The 22264-nt window shown below is 39.3% G+C and overlaps 1 protein-coding gene across 1 annotated transcript in view; it reads right to left on the bottom strand.

Moving 5' to 3' along the window:
- The window catches only part of trappc9 (trafficking protein particle complex subunit 9), a 598494-nt gene that overhangs the window by 437062 nt on the left and 139168 nt on the right, over nucleotides 1-22264 (bottom strand). The window contains exons 15-16 of the mRNA XM_043689331.1: nucleotides 20471-20634; nucleotides 18061-18213 (exon numbers count right to left, since the gene is read on the bottom strand). Of these exons, the coding sequence (XP_043545266.1) occupies nucleotides 18061-18213; nucleotides 20471-20634 (317 nt within the window). The remainder of the gene's footprint in view (nucleotides 1-18060; nucleotides 18214-20470; nucleotides 20635-22264) is intronic.

The raw sequence follows: 22264 nt of genomic DNA, 5'->3' as shown, positions 1-22264 counted from the left end.
CTTTAGCTTTGATCTTTATGTTGTCATTGCCTACAGGAATAGTGCCAGAAGACTGGAGGATAGCAAACGTTGTACCCTTGCTCAAGAAGGAGAGTAGTGACAACATTGTTAATTATAGACCAGTAAGCCTTACTTCAGTTGTGGGTGAAGTGTTCGAAAAAGTTATGGGATAGGATTTATAATCATCTAGAAAGAATAAGTTGTTTACAGACAGTCAAGAGAGTGTTTTGTGAAGGGTAGGTCATGCCTCACAAACCTCATTGAGTTCTTCGAGAAGGTGAGCAAACAGGTGAATGGAGGTAAAGCAGTTTTTGTGGTGTATATGGATTACGGTAAAGCATTTGACAAGGTTCTCCACAGTAGGCTATTGGGATTTGAGGGTGATTTAGCAGTTTGGATCAGAAATTGACGAGCTGAAAGAAGATAGAGGGTGGTGGTTCATCCTGGAGTTCAGTTACTAGTGGTATGCCAAAAGAATCTGCTCTGGGGCCACTGCTGTTTGTCATTTTGATAAATTACCTAGTTGAGGGCTTAGAAGGATGGGTTAGTAAATTTGCATATAACATTAAGGTTGGAGGAGTTGTGGATAATGCCAAAGGGTGTTGCAGGTAACAGAGGGGCATGGATAAGCTGCAGAGCTGGGCTGAGAGGTTGCAAATGGAATTTCATGTGGAAAAAGTGTGAGGTGATTCACTTTGGAAGGAGCAACAGGAATAAAAGTACTGGGCTCACGACAAGATTCTTGGTAGTGTAGATGAGCAGAAAGATCTCAGTGTCCATGTACATTGACTCCTTAAAGTTGCCACCCAGGTTGATAGGGATGCGAAGGCAGTATGTGGTGTGTTTGCTTTTACTGGTAGAGGGATTGAGTTTCAGAGCCACAAGGTCATGTTGCAGCTGTACAAAATTCTGGTGCAGCCGCACTTGAAGTATTGCGTAGAGTTCTGGTCACCGCATTATTGAAAGGATGGGCGAGCACTGAAAAGGATTCAGAGGAGATTTATTAGTATGTTGCCTGGTATGGAGGGCAGGTCTTATCAGAAAAGGGTGAGGGACTTGAGGCTGTTTTCATTAGAGAGAGAAGGTGGATGAAAGGTGACTTGATTGAAGCATACAAGATAACCAGACTGTTAGCTAGGGTGGGCAGCGACACCCTTTTTCCTCAGATGGTGATGGCGCGCACAAGGGGGCATAGCTTTAAATTGAGGACAGATGTCAGAGGTAGGTTCTTTACTCAAAGTAGTAGGGGTGTGGAATGCCCTGCCCCCTGCCTGCCAACATTAGTAGACTCGCCAACTTTAAGGGCATTTAAATGGTCATTGAATAAACATATGGACGATAATGGAATTGTGCAGGTTAGGTGGGCTTCAGATTGGTTCCACAGGTCAATGCATTATCGAGGGCCAAAGAGCTTTTACTGCACTATAATATTCGATGTTCTATGAATCCTATAAACGACACACATTGCAGTTACTGAGTGTGTGTGGTGGATAAACTAGATGTTTTGGACATTATGCCAATCAACTGGGCTGCTTTCACCTGGATGGTGTCAAGCTTTGTGTCGTGTTGGAGCTGTACTCATCCAGGCGAGCAGAGAGTATTCCATTAAACTCCTGACTTGGTGATGAACAGGCTTTTGGGAGTTAGGAAGCAGGGGTTACTGGCTGCATTATTACTAGCTTCTACTCTTATACTCACTGTATTTATATGGCTAGTCAAGTTGCGCTTATGGTTCATGGTAACCCTCAAGATGTTAACAGTGGGAGGATTCAGTGATGGTAACATCATTTAATGTCAATGGGTGGTGGTCAGGTTGTCTTTTATTGGAGATGGCTATTGCCTGGCATTTGTGTGGCACAGATGTTGCATGCCACAGATCAGTCCAAGCCTGGATATCGACCCAAATCCTGCTGAATTTGGGCAGTATTTGAGGACTCACAAATGGTGCTGAATTTTGTGTCATAATGCACAAACATCTCTACTTCTGGCCTAATTCATGAAGTTGTGAAAATGGTCAGGCCGAGAACACTACCCTGAGGAACTCTTGCAGCGATGCCCTGGAACTCAGATGACTGACATCTTCCATGTGCCAGGTACGACTCAAATCAGCAGAGAATTTTCCTCAATTTCCACAGACTTGAATTTTGTTGGGGCTCCTCAATGCCACAGTCAAATGTGTCTGTAATGTCACATCACATCTCCCCATGTTTCAACCGAGGAGTAATGAGATCAGAAGCTAAGTGCCCCAACAGAACCCAAACTAGACATCAGTGAGACTATTGCTGTGCAAGAGCTGCTTGATAGCACTATTGACAGCACCTTCCACCACTTTATTGTTGATATGCAACAGATAAGGCAGTAATTAGCTGAGCTTGAGTTGCCCTCCTTGTTAGACATACCTAGTTAACTTTGGACATCATTAGGTAGTATTGTAGCTGGCCGTGCAACAGCAAGTTCTAGAGGATAAGTCTTCAGTAATGTTGTCAAAACTATAGTCTTTGCAGTATCTAGTGCATCCAATTGCTTCTTGCTATCTCATGTAGTGAATTGAATGACTGAAAACCGGCATCCAGGAAATTTTGGAGGCAGAGATCAGTCATTTACTTGGTACATCTGGTTTAAGATAAATACAAATGCTTCAACCCTACCTTTTACATGGATATGCTGGTTTCCCAGTCATCGAGGATATGGATACTTGTAGACTGTCTTTCTCTGTAGATTTCTTAATTGTTCACCACCATTACATAACTGGATGTGGCAGGACTACAGAGCTTGTATTTGATCTGTTGTTTACAGAATCACTTTGCTCTGTCATTACCTTGCTGCTTATATTGTTTGTCATGCATGTAGCCCTGTTCTGGGACTTCACCAGGTTAACAAGTTATTTTTAGGTATGGCTGTTGCATACTTGATTCCTGCACTCTTTATTGAATCAAGGTTGATCTCATGGCTTGATAGTAATCACAGAATCAGGGATGTGTCAAACCATAAGGTAACAGACTGCACTGGGGTAAGACTCTGCTAATGGGGCGGAGCACTTCATAGATGCCCAGTCTTGAGTTGCTAGATTCCAAAGTGGTTCTATTTAGCATGGTGATCGTGCCACACAACACAATGTAAGGTATTATCAAAGTGAACACTGGACTTCATCTGTACAGTGTAGTGTATTTAACATTGGTGAGGATGACGTAAAGTACAATCTGTCTGTCTCAGATGCATTTATCCATGACAATATCAGTAAGAATGACCACCATAACGTCATTGTGGAGACTGAGGGGAAGGTATAGGGGCAGGATTCAGTTACCAAGTGTGTGAGTGAGGAGGATAAGGTGGCAGATGGGAGGAGAAATTGGGGTTAGTGTGTCGAATAGATGAGGGGAGAAACTGTCAGGAGGATTAACGGTAATGTGTCAGTTTGCTGATGGGGGTTAGGAATGCTGGATAGGAGAGCGTGATTGGGAGGAGAAAGTGAGGTCTGCAGATGCTGGAGATCAAAGTTGAAACTTTATTGCTGGAACAGCACAGCAGGTCAGGCAGCATCCAGGGAACAGGAGATTCGACGTTTCGGGCACAGGCCCTTCCTCAGGAATCAATTGGGAGGAGTCAGGAGGACAAAGGATGGGAAGTGTCAGTTAAATGGACATGTTCAGGACAGATCCAGATGTTAGGTTGTTGTATTGGCTTGTATGTGGTCAAGTCAGTGGAGAGGGGTGGAGTAGAAAGTGTCAAGTACTGAGGGGTCAGGTTGTAATCTTGGGCCTATGCATTAGGAAAACTGGGTATAATTTATTTGTATTGTGTGTGGGGGTAGCAGGGGGATTTGCTGGAAGCTGTTCAGAGGGTGTAGTGGGGGTGGGAAGAGAAAGGTATCAGCCATGACCAAATGGCACGGCACACTTCTAATTCTGCTGCTGTATCTTATGGACTTCAGTTTAACAGATAGCCAAGAGTTAAAGTGTGATTTTAAACCACTAACATCTGACTTTAAGAGACTTTATTGGTTTTTCATTTTGCCGTATAATTCAAAGTTCAAAACAGGGATAGCTTTTCCTAAATCATCATAAAGTTCTCATGAAGTCACTCGAGAATTTCATCCAGCTCCAAACCACTCCCTTCATCATAGAGATTGCAATGGTTCACAGCAGCAGCACACCACAATGTTTGCAAGACGATTGGTGGTGAACAATAACTGCTGGTCTTGCCAGTGAAGTGCAAACCCCTTGAAATAATGAGAGGTAGTTAAACCCCCATAAACCTTGCACAATTAACACCATGTAATGTGGCACATTATTTTAATCAGTTGATATATGGTAAAATTCAGAATAATCAGTTTTAAAAATGGAAATCCATTGATGTTTGTAAATGTTAAAATGAGTACATTAGCCATTGGGATAAAAATAGTTAGAATCCAACATTAAGAACACAGGCTGGGCATCAGTTGCTTTCAGTTATCAGTTGTAGTTCATTAGCTGTTGTCAAATAAATTCTTAACGTGTTAGTCATTTAATTTCAATGGCTGAGACATCTATACAATTTTGTGTACAATATAAACATTATTTCTGGATGGCAATTAAATTTGTTTGAAGTACAAAAGGAAGAAAAATGTTTGCTCTTGTCTGCTAAAATAAGGAACATAATAACACCAATCCACTGAAAGATTGATTTCAAAAGACCCAAAGGAAAACCACTTCTCTGTAATCATGCCAATCATATCAGTTATATTATGGACTTACTTTTTTCAGATGCTATCTTGAACTGCTGATCCAGCTGAACATGCAAGCTTATGAATATCATTTATAGTACTTGCAAAAATTAATTAACACATTGCATTTGTTTTTGTCTCTCGCTCAAAACTAAAAGTCCTTCTTCCTATCATGTTACGCTATCAACAATAATTGCTGTCCCTGAATTGAGAAAATGATGCTCATTTTAAAAAGGTTACTATTTTACAAAAGGAAACTTCATCTCAGTTCTGCAATAATAAAAACCACTCTGTTGGCACTCAAATTTGCACAAAAGTAGGTCTCAACTCTTCAGTTGGAGAAACCCGAATTATCACTAAAATTAGGACCTGGGTACTTGATTTTTTAAATTTGCAGTCCTTCTGGAAATCAACAAATGAAAACATTTAAGCTACAAACCTCCAGGGTATTCTGTTCATATCAACTAGCCAGTATTTTTGAATTAGGCCCAATGTACCAAATCCAAATGACTGCCAGATTACTCAGACCTCTTGGCATCATGGTAGCCCACAAACCCACCAACACACTAAAACAGCAGCTCATGAACTTGAAAGACCCTATACAGATAACAAGCAAAACGAACTGCAACAAACACTACATTGGACAATAAGGCAGAAAACTCGCCACCAGGATACATGAACACCAACTAGCCACAAAAACGACATGACACCCTCTCACTAGTATCTTTACATACAAATAAGGAAGGACCCCATTTTCACTGGTACAACACATCCATCGTAGGACAAGCCAAACAGAGACATGCACGAGAATTCCGAGAAGCATGGCATTCCAACTGGAACTCTATCAACAAACACATTGACTTGGACCCCATTTACCATCCCTCCTCGAGAAAAAGAGCAGGAAATGACATCACCGCCCCCCCCCAAGGAAACACAAACATTTAAATAGAAAGCAGAAAACACCAACAGTGCTTTGTCTGCCTCCTGAGTCTTTGCTCCCAGTCATAGGATTTACGCTTCAATACCATATTTGATCAAACACAGCCTTGATGTCAAGGGCTATCATTCTTACCTCACCTCTAAAGTTTAGCTCTTTGGTTCATGTTTGAACTAAGGGTATCATGAGGTCAGGAGCTGAATGGCCCTTGCAGAACCCAAACTGGACATCACGGAGCAGGTTACTGTTAATGATAACACAGAGGCTTCACTAACCCTACGAACAACATCCAGCTGAGAAACCACATTCTCCATTCCCAATTCCTGTAATACTGCATTTACCATGATTAAATTAACCTAGCCTGCACATTCCTGGACACTATGGGCAATTTAGCATGACTAAACCACCTAACCTGTATATCTTTGGACTGAGAGGGGAAACTGGAGCACCTAGAGGAAACCAACGAAGAAGCAGCAAGAATGTGCAAACGCCACACAAACAACCGTCTGAGGATGGAATTGAACCCAGATTCCTGGCGCTGCGAGGCAGCTGTGCTACCTAATCAACATCCTACACACACTATTCAACAAATTTCTTCTGTATTTGATTTTCATTCTTCTGCTGATTTGGGAAACTATCACAAACCACCAGAAATGGACTAGGTCTTTTCTGTTCTTCAATTCAACCCATAAGGCCTCATTTGATAAATTGCTAATTTGTAATAAAGATTATGTACAGGCTCTCATTATTTTCTGTATTTTCTGAGAAATGAGAAAGGGATAGCTTTAACAAGTGATAATTGTGAAAGGGACGGCTAGAACTTTTTTTAAAAAAAGATGAACAATCAACATTTATGTCATGCTTACACTGTTGCATGTAAGTAGGTCCAAGTAGTGGGAACGGTTTACTACAGACAAAAGATAAAAGACAACAAGGGAGTGAGTACAAAGGGAGATTCAGCCAGCAACTAGCAGCTGATTGAATCACTGCGAAGCAGATCATTATTGATGACACAGGCCTTCCACATGCTAACAATGGCATCCAGATTATCTCCCTTCGCTGTTTAAAACAAAAAGAAAAAGACCTGAAAAAGCCAGTTTATTTTTTCTCACTGACTGCCGAGACCTGTGGCTTCAAAAAAGTAGAGACTTTGATTTGAGAACCAGTCACTCTACCACTGAAAGCAACTGAAATTACCCGGGGAAGATAGATTGATTAGTAGTAAGCCCAGGCAAACTAAAAGGACCATCTCACCTTCTGCAACAAGTTGGAAATCAAGGGCAGGGGTAGGGTTTGCCTCGCACAGGAAAGCGACAGCAATAGCCAGATCAGTGGTACCGCAATTGGTTCCATTGTATACCTGGGGTAGGGGAGGAAGTGAATCAAGGTGTAGGCGCTCTCTCTGAGCAGGCAATGGATATTATTAAAAAGATGTAAGATGGCCCACGTTGGTACGAATGACATATGAAGAGAGTTGAAGTCCCACAAAGCGAAGTTAGGTACAAAGTTGAAATGCAGGACCTCTCGGTTTATTCCCTGTACCATGTGCTACTGAGACTAGAAATAGGAAGATAATACATTTAAATGTATGGTTCAACAACTGGTGTAAGAGGAAGGCTTCAAATATCTGGATCTTTGGAATCTCTCCCAGGGCAAGAATGATCTGTATAACAAGAATAGGTTGCACCTAAATGAGAGGGGCACCAATATCATGGAGTATATTTAAGACTGAGACAGATAGGTTCTTCAGTATCAAGGAGATTAGATTAGATTAGATTACTTACAGTGTGGAAACAGGCCCTTCGGCCCAACAAGTCCACACCGACCCGCCGAAGCGCAACCCACCCATACCCCTACATTTACCCCTTACCTAACACTACGGGCAATTTAGCATGGCCAATTCACCTGACCTGCACATCTTTGGACTGTGGGAGGAAACCGGAGCACCCCGGAGGAAACCCATGCAGACACGGGGAGAACGTGCAAACTCCACACAATTTGCACAGCCCGAGGCGGGAATTGAACCCGGGTCTCTAGTGCTGTGAGGCAGCAGTGCTAACCACTGTGCCACCGTGGTGATGAATGGTGATGAAGAGTTATGGGGAGAAAGCGGGAGAATTAGGTTGAGAAACTTATCAGCCATAATTGAAAGGCAGAGCAGACTTGATGGGCAGAATGACCTAATTTCTGCTCCTGTATCTTATGGCCTTATACCCATGCAGGAAGCTGTGCTAATGCCACTTTGGGGTTGGCCGGGCAGCTTCTGTTGTGTGGGTTTGGCAACCACAGCAGTAGTTTACCTTGTGTGGTAATTAAGGAGAATGTCGATGTTAAGTCAAGGAAGTCCAATCAAGGGCTCATGCCCGAAACGTCGATTCTCCTGCTCCTTGAATGCTGCCTGACCTACTGCGCTTTTCCAGCAACACATTTTCAGCTCTCAATCAGAAGAACAGGCAGGACCATCTTACCGAAAATGGCAGAACTGGTGTACTTAATGTAAGGAACGTAACAGGTGAGGTAGACAAGCTTGGAGCCTGAATTAGGACAGGAAACTATGATGTTGTAGCCATTACGGAAACTTGGTTAAGAGAAGGACAGGATTGGCAGCTCATCCTTCTGTTTCAGGTAAGATAGAGAGGAATGTAAATGGGGTATGGAAGTTACATTACTTAAGGAGAATGTCACAGATGCAGTAAGAGAGGGCTCATCTGGTGAGGCCATAGGAGTAGAACACAGGAATAAGAATGGTGCAATCACTATGATGGGTTTAACTATAGGCCTCTCAAAAGCCAATGTAAGATAGGGGAACAGATATCTATGCAGATCATGGAAAAATCTAAGAACAACAGGGTTGATGTAGAAGATGATTTTAACTGCCCGAATATTGACTGGCACTCCTTAAGTGCCAGAGTCTTGGATAGCGCTAAATTTGTCAGATGTATCTAGCAAGGTTTTTGAAATAAAATATAGATATTCCGATTAGGGCCATATCGGAACTTGTATGGAAGAATGAGCCCAGTCAGTTGATTGAGGTTTCAGAGCATTTTGAGAACAGTGATATAATTCTGAATACTTTAAGATAATTCTTCTCCCTATAACTTAGACCATTGAGTCCTGGCAACATCCATGTAAATTTCTTCTGCACTCTTTCCAGTTTAATATCCTTCCTATAGCTAGATGACCAAAACTGAGCACAATACTCTAGGTACGACCTCACCAACATCCTGTACAACTGCAACGCAACTTCCCAACTTCTATACTCGATGCCCTGACTCATAAAGGCCTGTGTACCGAAAGCCTTTCTCACTGCCCTGACCCCACCTTGCACCTGAACTCCAAGGTCCCTCTGTTCCACTACATTCCTTAAGGCCCTACCATTCACCATCAAACTCCCACCTTGATTTTATTTTGCAAAATGCAAGAACTCACACTTATCTATATTAAACTTAAATTTGCCATTTCTCAGCTGATCAAGGTCCTACTGTAATTTCTGATAACCTTCCTCACAGTCCACCTTACCAATGATTTTAATGTCATCTTCAAATGTACGAATCATGCCTTGGACATTCTCATCCAAATTATTGATATAGTTAACAAACAGCAGTGGACGCAGCACTGATCCCTGACGTACATCACTAGTCACAGGCCTCCAGTCCAACAAGCATCCTTCCACGATTACCCTCTGGTTCCTCCCATCAAGCCAATCGTGTATTTAATTTGCCAGCTCCCCTGATTCCATGTAATGTAACCTTTCAGAGCAGCCTACCATGTGGAGCCTTATCAAAGGCCTGACTGAATTCCATATAAATTACGTCTAACACCCTGCCCTTATAACCTTCCTGATCACTTCAACAAAGAACTCTAACAAGTTTGTGGGGCATTATCTTCCAAGCACAAAGCCATGCTGACTCTTACTAATCAAACCCGGTCTTTCCAAATGTATGTATATCTTCTCCCTCAGTCTTCTCAAGTAACCTACCAACCACAGATGTTAGGCTTACTGGTCTGTAGTTCCCATGTTTCTTGTTGTATAAGGGCATGACATTCACTACCCTCGCGTCTTCCAAAACCTTATCTGTGGCTAACAATGATGCAAAGTATCAGCCAGGGTCCCCACAATTTCTTCTCTAGCATCTTGTAGGTTTCTTCGATATATCTGGTCAGTACCAGGAGATTTATCCACCTTCATATATTCTAATATGTCCAACACCTCTTGTACTGTGATATGAACTGTCCCCAAAATATCACCACTAACTTTGCCAAGTCTTTCTCTATGGTAAACACAGAGGAGAAATATTGAGGACCTCACCCATCTGCTGGAGTTCCACACATACAAGTCTAACTTGGTCCTTAAGAGGACCTATTCTCTCTCCAGTAATTCTTTTTCCTTCAATGTACTTAAAGAACCTCTTTGGATTCTCCCTAATATTCTAATCCAAGGCACTTTCATGCCCCTTTTTCACCTTCCTGATTTCCTCCTTCAGTAAACTCCTGTATCCCTTATATACTTCCAGGGATTCCCTTGATCTCAACTGTCAGTACTGAGCCACATCTCCACCTTTTTTCTCAGTGTCTTGTAACCCAGGGTTTCCTATTTCTGCCAACATTGCCCTTTACCTTCACAGGAACACATAGATCTTGAACTCTAGCTATTTCACTTTTAAAGGCCTCCCACTTGCCGGAGGTCCCTTTACCTGCAAACAAACTACTCCAGTCAACCTCTGAAAACTCATGTCTAATTCCATCAAAACTTGCCTTGCCCCAATTTAAAACACTAAGCTGTAGAATAGTTTTGCCCCTATCCATAACTATTCTAAAATCAATAGAACTATGGTCACTGGTCCTATTGTGCTCCCCCACTGTCACCTGAGGCACGTGTCCTGCCCTAGAGAGTTTAGGCAAAGAGGAAAAGGTAGTATATTTAAGGTTTCGGAAACTCAAAACAGAAAGGGCCCTGTTGAATCTAAAGCGAGTAGTGAAGAACTTAAACAGGAATTAAAAGGGCTGCAAAGGGACCATGAAACATTCTTAGCAAGTAGGATTAAGGAGAATATCAAGGCATTTACCAAATGTTGTAGAAGACAAGGGAGATTACTGAGGCCTTGACAGAGATCTCTTGAGTCACAGGTGAGGTCCCAAAACACAGGATAATAGCCAATCTTATTCCTTTGTTAAATAAAGGATAAAAGGGATAATCCTAGAAATTATAGCTCAGTAAGTCCTACATCAATAGTAGGGAAGTTTTTTGGAGAAGATTCCGAGGGACAGAATTTACTTGCATTTTAGAAAAATGGTCATACAAGGAATAACCAACATGGCTTTATGCAGGGAATTCTTGTTTCAAATTCGAGTGGTGGCGGTGGCGATGACGATGACGATGACGATGACGATCGTTGTCTATCTGGACATTACTAAAACATTTGGAAAGTTCCCTCATGGTCGGCTGGTCCAGAAGATTAAGTCACATGATTCAAAGTGAGTTTGAAAGTTGGATACAAAATTGGTTAGTCATAGAAGACAGAGGGTAGTTGTGGAGGGATGTTTTTTTCTGACTGGAGGTCTATGACCAGTGATGTTCTGCAATGATCAGTACTGGAATTGTGTGTAAATATAAATATTAGATAAAATGATTTGGATGAAGACATCAGTGGACTGATAAATAAGTTTTCAGACAACTCAAAAATTGATGGAGGAGATGTGGTGGCTAGTTAGGAAGATTGTCACTGAATACAGCAGGATATAGACCAGTTGGAAAAGGTGGGTAGAGAAATGGCAGATGTAGTTTGTGAAGGTGTGAAGTGATGTATTTTGGGAGATGAAATGTAAAGTTAAAGTATACAGTCAATTGGCTGGTCTATTAGGTGTATGGATATACAGAGGGATCCTGGAATGCAAGTCCACAGTTCTCTGAAAGTGGGAACTCGTGAGAATAAGGTGGTAAAGGAGGTGTACAACATGACTGTCTTCATCTGTTGGCCCAGCTGTATAAGACTTTAGTTAGCCAACATCTGGAGTATTGTGTGCAGTTCTGGTTGCCACACTACAGGAAGGAAATGGAGGCTTTGGGTGCAAAAGAGGTTGTATCAGGATTTGCCTGGATTGGAGTGTAGGTTGGACAAGCTTGGAAGTTTTTCACTATGGAGTGTCAGAGCTGGGAGGCAATTTGATTAAATTATATGAAATTATGAGAGGCATGGATGGAGCAGATGGTTGGAGTCTTTTTCCCAGGATAGAGCCACATACTAGTGACATAGGTTTAAGATGGGAGGGAAGAAGTTTTAAAGAGACGTGCAAATGAAGTTTTTACACCACAGGTGATTGTGCCTGGAATGTGCTGTCTGGGGGAGGTTGTAGAAACGATTGTAGAAGCAATGGTTAAAAGGCATTTATACAAATACATGAACAGACAGGGACTAGAGGAAGTGAAAACGCATGGGATAAACCCTTCATCAAGAATACCCGAAACATGGATTCTCCTGCTCCTCAGAAGCTGCCTGACCTGCAGTGCTATTCCAGCGCCACACTTTTTAAACTCTGATCTCCAGTCCTTACTTTTTCCTAGGGAATAGAGGGGTACTGACCATGCGTAGGCAGATGCAAATATTTTGTTATCATGGTCAGCACAAGGTGGGTCAAAGGGACAGTTCCAGAGCAGTACTGTTCTCTATTCTATGTTTAATAAACTGCATGGAGAGGAACCATTGAACTAAGTTTCCAGTTTTACCCTCCAGCCATAACACTAATTTTATTTTTGTCTGTCTGTACACGTGTGCAGGGAGAATTTTAAGAAGAGGTTAGAGTTTTAACTAGTGATGTCATACGTCAACAAGTCACTGTTGTTCACCTGTAATGAAAATCTATTTAGTTCTAATAAATAGCAATTGTCATGAAGGACAGGGAAACCTGGTCTGTGCTTTCTGTTAAACTGAGTTCAAAAACAGAAATGGGGGATTCTGCACACTTCAATAAACCCTTTACTTTTGTGGTGACTCCACAAACATTGGAGTTCAATTTCCAGTACACTACCCCAGTGAGCTGAAACGTTAGTAAGACTGTTCCATTTTAACCTATTTAGTAGAAGGCAAAATCAACCTTTATACTGAGTTTTGCTTGGTTGCATGAAGGTGACTTAGGTATCTGGTGACAAAGGAGCCCAGATTGTGACTTGGGCAGAAGTCCAAACTTCTCACATCAGTAAACAAAGGCAAGGCTGATTGAGGCTGGCTGTCAGCTACCTTTTTGTTTAATTCTTCAAATAGACAGAGAGGGAGTTGAAGAAAATCTCAAGACAAAAGGTTTCAGCTAGTGTGTTTAGCATGAAGAGGAGAGTGACCTTTCTATGGATTTAACATGATTTCTTGTTGGAGGAGTATATGGTATGGCAACCTAAGTCTCCAGGAGACTTATTCCAGCACAGAAGGAATCATCAGAAGTGAGCTTTACTGCAGGTAGTACGTTTGGGACTACTTTTGAAACAATTTTACCACTTCCTAAAATGGAGGACAGTAAAGGGGCAGCACAGGTTCAATTCCAGCTTCGGGCAATTGTCTGTGTGGAGTTTGCACATTCTCCCCGTGTCTGCATGGGTTTCCTCCGGGTGCTCCGGTTTATTCCCACAGTCCAAACATATGCTCAGGTGAATTGGCCATGCTAAATTGCCCATAGTATTAGGTGCATTAGTCAGAGGAAAATGGGTCTGGGTAGGTTACTCTTTGGAGGATCGGTGTGGACTTGTTAGGTCAAAGGGCCTGTTTCCATACTGTAGGGAATCTAAGCTAATTTAAACCATTTGAAAGATGGAAGTAATATTCAACTGGCTCCCTAATAAAAAAAATTAAATTTTGCAGATATTGGACAGTGACATAAAGCTGTGGTACAGGATTTTTTCATTTCTGCTAAAAGGTTGAGGAATAGCTTTCCCACAGTTGTCTCTTATTTGCCCACCAGTTAGCTTTCATTCAATGCTGCGTTTAGTATGTTTCGTCAGAATTAAAGTCTTAAAGCTACAAAGTTTGTCATGTGATCTTGTTAATCAGTTATTGGGAATACAATCTTCTCTTAAAATTTAGCAATTGACTAAATGCATTAGCAGGCAGTTCTGATGAGGTTTATTAGTTTGATGCCTGGAATGAAGAGATTGTCTTAACAGGCAAAGCTGGATATGCTCAGCTCGTTTCCACCGGAGATTAGAAGAGTGAGATAAGTAGGGAGATAAACTAAGCTGAAAATGGAAGTCAGGAAATTAGGAAACAACTAAAAGAAAAGAAAGCAAGCAAAGACAAATAGGTGACTGTTCTATAGTGGTTAGTGATACATATTTGAATGCCAAGAGTCTTGTGAATAAAACACAAGCTGAAGGCACAATAGTCTCTTGGAATTTCGATTAAGCCATAAGTGAAATATTTGCTCACTTCTGCCACTTCCATATTATCTATTAATCGAGGAAATTACTGCCTTTCAGATGACACAAAATCTGCCTTTCCAAGTGAACATGATGAGATCTTTTCTGTATAGTTTGAACTAAAGCATGGAGTGAAAGGAGAAAACTCTGTTTCCACATAATGCAAACAAAATGAATTACTTCAAGTTTTTAAATTTTTTTTTGGATCCAAATTTACATTGATCAATCAGAAATCGTATATTTCCACTTTCCACAGGCCAAACTTTCATCAAATTCTAAAAATCTGCATTTATTCTCCCTGGTCTTCAAGACTATCAGCCTATTTCCTTTTGCTCTTTGCTCACACTTGCCCTATATATGTTTGAAACCAATTACTTCACTGACATTAATTGATCTGAAACATTAATGTTTTCTGACTCCACACTTTGCCTAACCTGTTGAATATTCCCAAGATTTTAGTTCTTATTTCAGATTTAGCTTATCATCTGGGATATTTTGCTTTGTTCCATTACTTCGAACTTGGCTTTCAATGTAGAAAACATTTTTTGCTATCTCTGCATTTCATGTTAAGAAATTTCTTCAACTGAATTGCGTAATCAATTACTCTCAAGCTTCCTTCAGGTCAAAAAGTCTCAATCTTTAAGATCAATAATCTGCCATTTCATTCAATCATCTACAAACAACCTTATATCCAAAACACAATAATAAAACAGTAAATGAAATAAAGGTGATGAATATTAAAAAAAAATTGTATTATATACCTTCAAACTTTGAGACATTCATGAAAGTAGAAACAAATACTTGACTTGCACACTTCTGAAATGCAATTTTATCTCAATTCCGTGTACATCACAGCCAATTAGATTATCCCACAAATTAACAAACACCGTAGCTCTACAAATATTATACAGAAGGAAATGGTTAATAATAAGTGAAGTACAATTGTTTCAGAAAGTAGATTGCTTTGCAATATTGATTCGTTTATACCAGTTATCTCATCAGGACGCCAAATAAATTCTTCTTTGGATAATAACGGGGCAAAAATAGTTTGAAAACTGGAGTTTTGTTTGACAGCAGTGTATAACAAAAATGCTTTGCGCATGAAAAACAACAAGTAGATCCCTGAGGAAAGTTTACATTGTAAGCATGAAGCTAGCACAAAATCAACATTCTGTCTCCAGTGAACTGTATTCAAAAATAGCTTATTTTGTACCATAGTTTGCAAAGTGAGTTAAAGCCACCGACATTTACATGCAAGTCCAATTTGCTCCAACTCTACTGAACAAATATGTATTCAAATTTGAGTGGCAATACCTCTCCAATTTGAGACTAAAATTTGAACAATTCAGAAAATTTAGAAGCATGTGTGTTCATATCATGGACCAAAATTTCACCACATTCTCAAATTCTGCTTTCCTAATGTCATAGAAATAATTTTGACGTTTTTATGATCCTGTGTCATATGGAGTTATGAGGAGTTGACAAGCACTTGAGTGCTCCAAAAGGATTTTAGAATTAAGTCAGTTATCCCCTTCTATAATCATCAGAGCATTACTAGCTTTAAACACTAATTTGTTTAGGTTCATAGAAACTTACAAAAGATGATTTAGATTAACATGCCTATGCCAACTTTCTTCAAAGAGGCATTCAATCAACACCATTCACTTTCTCTTTCCCCAAAGTCTTACAATGCTTTTCCTTTTAAAATGAAAGTTTGGAAAGTTACAGTTCAATCAGCTTCCACCACCCTCATTCTGTGACTATTCTATTACGATATAGTACTGAAGTAATTTATTTTCACAGTCATAACCCAAAAAATGTAGCTTGCAATTTCTTTCCTTTTATGTAAATTTTAATGCAACAAAACCTTTAGACATTTAAATAACTTTTTCTATTAAAGATAAAAATGGGACAGAAGAAGAAGCATGTTTCCTGAATGGAAGCAATATGCAGCAAATAGGTACAGGTGACACAGGTTTAAATTTGTCAGTTGAGCTCTGTGAATAAACCAGAGGGCTCTTGTGGCACTGTAGTAATGTCCCTACCCTTGGACCGTGAGGCACAGGTTCAAACCCAAGAGTGGGTTATAACATCTCTGAATAACTCGATTAGAAAAACAGATAAATTTTTTTGAAAATTCGAAACCAACTCTGGGGTGGGGTTCTTTTGGCCCAGTGGTAGTGTCCCTATCCCTGGGCCAAAAAGCCCAGGATTAAGTCCCAACTGCTTCAGAGGTGAGGTAACGTCCTGAACAGGTTGATTAGAAAAATAGGTAAATTAGAAACCACCTGATTAGGTACATTTTAAATGTTCAATCTAAACAAAACAAATCAGTCATAATGAATATTTGCTTTGTATTTTAGGACAAAATTGTGCAGGTGTACGGGTGAAGCTTGTTTTGGATCAATGGATAGCCAGAAATAATTGCAAAGTAGCAAACCAAGCACATGATTTGTTTCAAAATCATTAACTTGCACGAATGGAGGGACTTACTCCACTTTTCCTGAAATCAAAGATTAAGCACAATGATATACTCATGAATATCAATTGTGATGCAATTACTGTAGGTCATTCAGAAATATGTAGTAAACTTAGTTATTTCATTAATTCCTGCTACCCTGATTGACTTCACACCAAAAGAAAAAAAATTCAAGTGCTGAGCCCAAGAGAGGTTGTTGCTGTTTATTTTAAGTTCCAACTCATTACTTGCATCCATCAATTTATTCAATCCTCTTCATTTCACCTTGCTGTCTGGACAGTGTGTTTCTCCAATGAAACACACTGGCCAGAAATGAAAGGTGCGCAAATTAACCTCAAAAGAATCCCTTTTAAAAAACAAGCATGCTGAGCCAAGTTCGGCATCATTTCTCAAAAAGAATACATCAAAGACTGATCACTGGCACAGCCATTTTGAGAAATAATACTGAACAAATTGCTTCCTATCTCAATCTTTTTAGCAATTGTTGTGTTAAGTCTCATCACAACGGCCAAATCTCTCAAGTGTAAAGCATCAACACAATGGGATAAATAACCAGTTTCTCAATTTTTGAATATTTATTTAGAGGAGTGATGGCCAAAACTGAACTAACTAAAGCAACATTCAGGATACTAGGTTAAAGGATACATTTGATAAACATATTGATAGAGAAAGAAGATTGGAATTGAGTCCAAATAGACTCTTAGAATTCTTAAAAATTACATTATTCTTGTCTCATCCACATTTGTAAAACATGCCATAAGTTACTTTCGACAAATGATTTACAACCAACACATATATTGAAATGAATTTTGTTGTTGTAGGGAATGAAAAGGCGCTAGGCACAAGAGTTAAGAGAAAATCAACTTTACCGTCTTAATCATAAAGAACAGAAAAGATGCAATTACAGAAGAAAAATAACAAGTACAAATGCAAAAAGCTCTCGAGTCACAAAGAACAATGATACAACATTGGTAGCACGCATATCATTTGTAATGATAAAAAGTCTTCATGCATCAATGTTGCAGGATTCCACAACAGGATAGTCATCTTTACACTTAAGTGAGGAGGGGAAAAAGACCTCACTAACATAAGAAAACTATGCATATCAATGATATTTGATATGACAATAATTTCAACTGCAAAGTAGTACCAAAGTTTCAAATTCCAACTAGTCTAAATGCCTAAAATAGTGTGGCATTTAACCAAAGCTTGGTTATAGCTGCAGGTGATTATAACTTTAAAGATGGCCAAACCAAATTAAGATCACTAAATCAACATTCCTCAAACATACTCTGTACATTACCAATGGACTGTGTTGCATCTTTCCTCTGTTCCTCCACTGAGCACAGCTATAATAAATAAAATTTCAGGCAGTTTTTCTGGACCAGAAATTGAAATGAGAATGATCTTTCAAATCCCCACAAAAGCAGTGCAGACCCTTTCTTCTTACAAGCATAGATACATTTTCAGCCATTTTGTTGAACCAACTTAAAAACAACCAATATTGAATCATCACACCTTTAATTTACTAGATTGCCTACCATCATTCAAGTCCTGGAGCAGATTTTCTTGACAGGAGAAGTCTAATTTTACTTGGATATTCACTGTAAAAATAGCTGTCTTCCCAGATTGAAGTGGAAATTGTGTGAGCAATTCTTCTAAGTTCCAGCTCAGAAAGTCACCATACAGTTTTTCTGTGAATGATAATAGAACTTGATTGTGATATACTGTTATATTCTAGTAAGCTGTTGGATTGACTAAGACAAGCTGGTAACAAAATGAAGGTTGTACGCTGTTTTTAAGGTCAAATTAATCACCAGTCGTGCATGATCATAAGATGAATTCATTGAACAGATTTCAGTACAGAAATTGAGTTAACATTGTTTTTAAATGGGTAAACAACATATTGACTAATTTCCCAAAAAGCACATGACAATTCCATCTATGTATGATATATGTAGAGTTTGGAAACAATAGTTTTTCTTAAGTATGGCTCAGAGAGCAAATTTCCCAACACTAACAGTCAAAGCAAGACATGCTATGTCACTTTAACCGCAATATTTTAAGTTTAAAATGTGCCAAACCTGATGTTAATTGTGCTATTTACAACTGTTTCACAGTGAAAATGTTGCCAAATATAGTATCTCCAATTGATTTTTTGGCCTACATTTATTTGTTTAGTATAAAACATGTCCCTGTACTGATAATGAGGAGTGGGAATCTGAACACTAAGTGTACAGCCTTTCCTTCCTTGCCTTCACTCCCATAGATCCCAACAACATTCCCCACTCTTCCCTTCCTTTCCCACCCCCCCGCCCCCCAACACACACACACACACACACACACACAAAAGTCTCCCTTACAACCCTGCACAGATCCTGACAGCTTTTCCTTTGGCCCTACAGACCCCAATAGCATTCTCTCTGCTCCTCCAGATACAGACAGTATTCCCCCTTCACCCCCACAGACGCAGACAGTGTTCTCCCTTCTGCCTCACAGACCCCAACACAATTCTACTACCTCCTCCAACATGCCCCAACAAAATTCTTCAACCTCCATCAGGAATGCTGGTGGTATACTAGTAAATGTTATTGGGCTAGCAATATGAAACCCCAGATTAACTGCTTGGGGACATGGGTTTGTATCCCATGATGGTAGATGTAAAATTTAAACTCTTTTGTAAAAACTGGAATTCAACAGAAACTCAACAGAAACTAAAATGCTGACCACTGTCAACAGTGAGCCAGATTTTTATGATTAATGCTATGTTAACTCCACTTTCTCTCCACAGATGCTGCCAGACTTGCTGAGCTTTTCCAGCAATTGCTGTTTTTGTTTCTCATTTCCAGCATTTGCAGTTCTTTCATTTTTTCTTTCCCAGTTCTGCCAAGAAATCTTTGTACACCAATTCAGCATTAAACCTATTTGTTGTTTTGAAATAGTGATTGAAGAAATATTGCAAGATTGCACTTCCTGACCAAGCTGTGTCTTCTGCATAATTTTGTTTAAAAACTTAAATTGATACAGGTTTAGATATATGGTATCATTATTTCTGATTAATTTATAGGATCTTCACTGTAACCAGAAAATATGCTCATTTTTATGTTATGATCACATATTGGAGAAACTAGTGACAGCGCGTTCTTCTGCCCTTGGTTATAACAGTGTCACAGAATCATTACTGTGCAGAAGAGGCCATTTAGCTCGTGTCTACACTAGCTCAGAGCATTTTGAGGTAATGCCAATTGTCTGCTTTGTCCCCTTAACTATGCTTATCATTCCTACTTAAATAATTATCCAATATTTTCTCAAATGAACCAGTTTCTACCATGCTATGCATTCCATCCCCTGACAACCTTTGCCTTGTGAAAAGGCTTTCTCTTGCCTCACATGTGCTTCTTTTGAAAAGCGCTTTAAACCATATCCTGAAATAAACAAAGAACTGCGAAAGCTGGAGATCTAAAACAAATAAAACAAAAATCGCTTTTGAAACTCAGGATTTCAGGCAGCATCTGTGGAGAGAAAATAGAGGTAATGCTTCAAGTCCAGTGACCCTTCATCCAAATCCAATTTGAAAAATAGTTCAACGAATGAACAATTCATTAGGTGCCACCTGCACGCCTTGCCCATGAGGGCCTATGAATTCTTCCTCTTCCATTCAGTTCATCCAGAACAGAAAAAACCCTGAATGTACTAACTCCTTCCTCAATACTATACAAAATTGAAACCTACAGATGGTGTGAAGTACAGGTATGCATTTAACACGTACAAATTAACAGCACTTAATTACACACAAAACTCTAAAGTCATTTTCTATGATGGGGCAAAAAGGGGACAAACTCGAAGAACAACAGTCAACAAATAAATTGCTGACTAAGTTATTGTTTTAAGATTAAAGAAACTCCTACCATAAAGAGACATACATTCCCATTCTCAACATAGAATACTAACCTTTATTATTTATGGTTTTAGCAGAGATCTCTAATGTTTCTAGAAGCTCTGAACCAATATTCTCCAGTTTGATGGTCAGCTGTTGCAATTCCCCATTAAAAAGGTGAATAGATACACTATTGGATACCTCATCACCTGACGACGGCAACAGAATGTGCGCGGACCTAGAGTAAAAATATTTTACCAGTTAATTTACATACAATTTTACACAATGACGTTATGTTTTCATTGTTACTGCTTAGCATTTGAGGTTTATGCTACCTACAAATACATCAGCCCACTAAAAATTAAAATCAAAACCACATAACATCTGCACATATATCTATGACAGTAAAATCTGAATGAGCAACATTACAACATTAGAGACTACAGTTACTCCTCCTTGAACAAAGAATCCCATATGTCACCTGATGCACCATATTCTTCAGGTGTTACCTTTTAACCATAACAAAATAGATAATTACAGGTTAAAAAAGGTAAATGGTAATATCTTGAGAATTATGTGACCATAATCAATTAATTTTGGTTAACAAATATTACAAATCCTAAACATAAGTGACATATCACAGTTAAGTTTGTTGCACTCAGCCAGTAGGTAGAATTTAATAATTTAATTTGTAAAGTCATGCTCCCTAACAAAACTTAGCATAATCTCTTAACCAATTAACAGTCAATTTGTTGAGCACCATATCTTATTGTATAAACCCTGTCAAATTATACCAAGCTTTGGAGATGCCGGTTGTTGGACTGGGGTGTACAAAGTTAAAAATCACACAACACCAGGTTATAATCCAACAGGTTTAATTGGAAGCACTAGCTTTCGGAGCACCGCTGAACTACCTGATGAAGGAGCGGCGCTCCAAAAGCTAGTGCTTCCAATTAAACCTGTTGGACTATAACCTGTTGTTGTGTGATTTTTAACTTTGTACCAAAGCTTTACTGCTAATAAAATATATTGCCCCAAAATATTATCTTTTTCAGTTAGATCAGAAAAAAAATCAAATCATTCTAGTTCACATTACAATTGCCCTTGCCACTCCATCTGATCCATTTAACCATTAACAACAACTAACAGCCCCAATCAATTTACTGATTGCATTTTAGATAAAAGCTTTTATTTTAGATAACAGCTCCATCTGCAGGCATAACAGCTCATTAAACTGCCAGTTTTGGGTTGGCGTGTCCGGTTTGTATTAGAATGATAACAGAGCATATAAATCGGAAAATATTGCATTTTCAGTTTTAAGCTCTTTGATTACAACACGTAAGTAGTACTACTTGAGGGAAAGAGGGGCATATTTCTGCATGGAATTTGTCCTTTGCTAGAAGTAGAATATATGAGGGGTTTGAATAATGTCATCTTTGAAAAAAATCTTAATGTACAGAAATTGTTCAAATTATAGGAAATGCTTTACAATCGGGAATAGGATTGGTGCAGTGGTTTTCAGCAGAATGCATGCTGACAGAGCAAAAATACTTTTTCAATGTTAATTCACAATCAATTTTGTACAATGAGTTATTTTTTTAAATTGTTGTTGCTTTGTGCATTTATTTGAGGTTTATGCTACCTAAAAACAAATCAGTACACTAAAAATTAAAATCAAAATCGCATAACATCTGCTCATCTACATCTAATCCAGTAAAATCTGAATGAGTAAAGTGCAACCTTTACAGACTATAATTACTCCTTCTTTAGCATCGAAGAATCCCACAATGCCACCTGATATAACAGGCACAAGTAACTGATGTACCATATTCTTCAGGCATTTTTTAAACCATAACAAAACAGGTAAT

The sequence above is a fragment of the Chiloscyllium plagiosum genome, chromosome 4 (assembly GCF_004010195.1).
Source record: "Chiloscyllium plagiosum isolate BGI_BamShark_2017 chromosome 4, ASM401019v2, whole genome shotgun sequence".
In the NCBI taxonomy this organism is placed as follows: Eukaryota; Metazoa; Chordata; class Chondrichthyes; order Orectolobiformes; family Hemiscylliidae; genus Chiloscyllium; species Chiloscyllium plagiosum.
The sequence above is the reverse complement of the archived record's forward strand: the minus strand, read 5'-3'. Positions and strand labels throughout refer to the sequence as shown.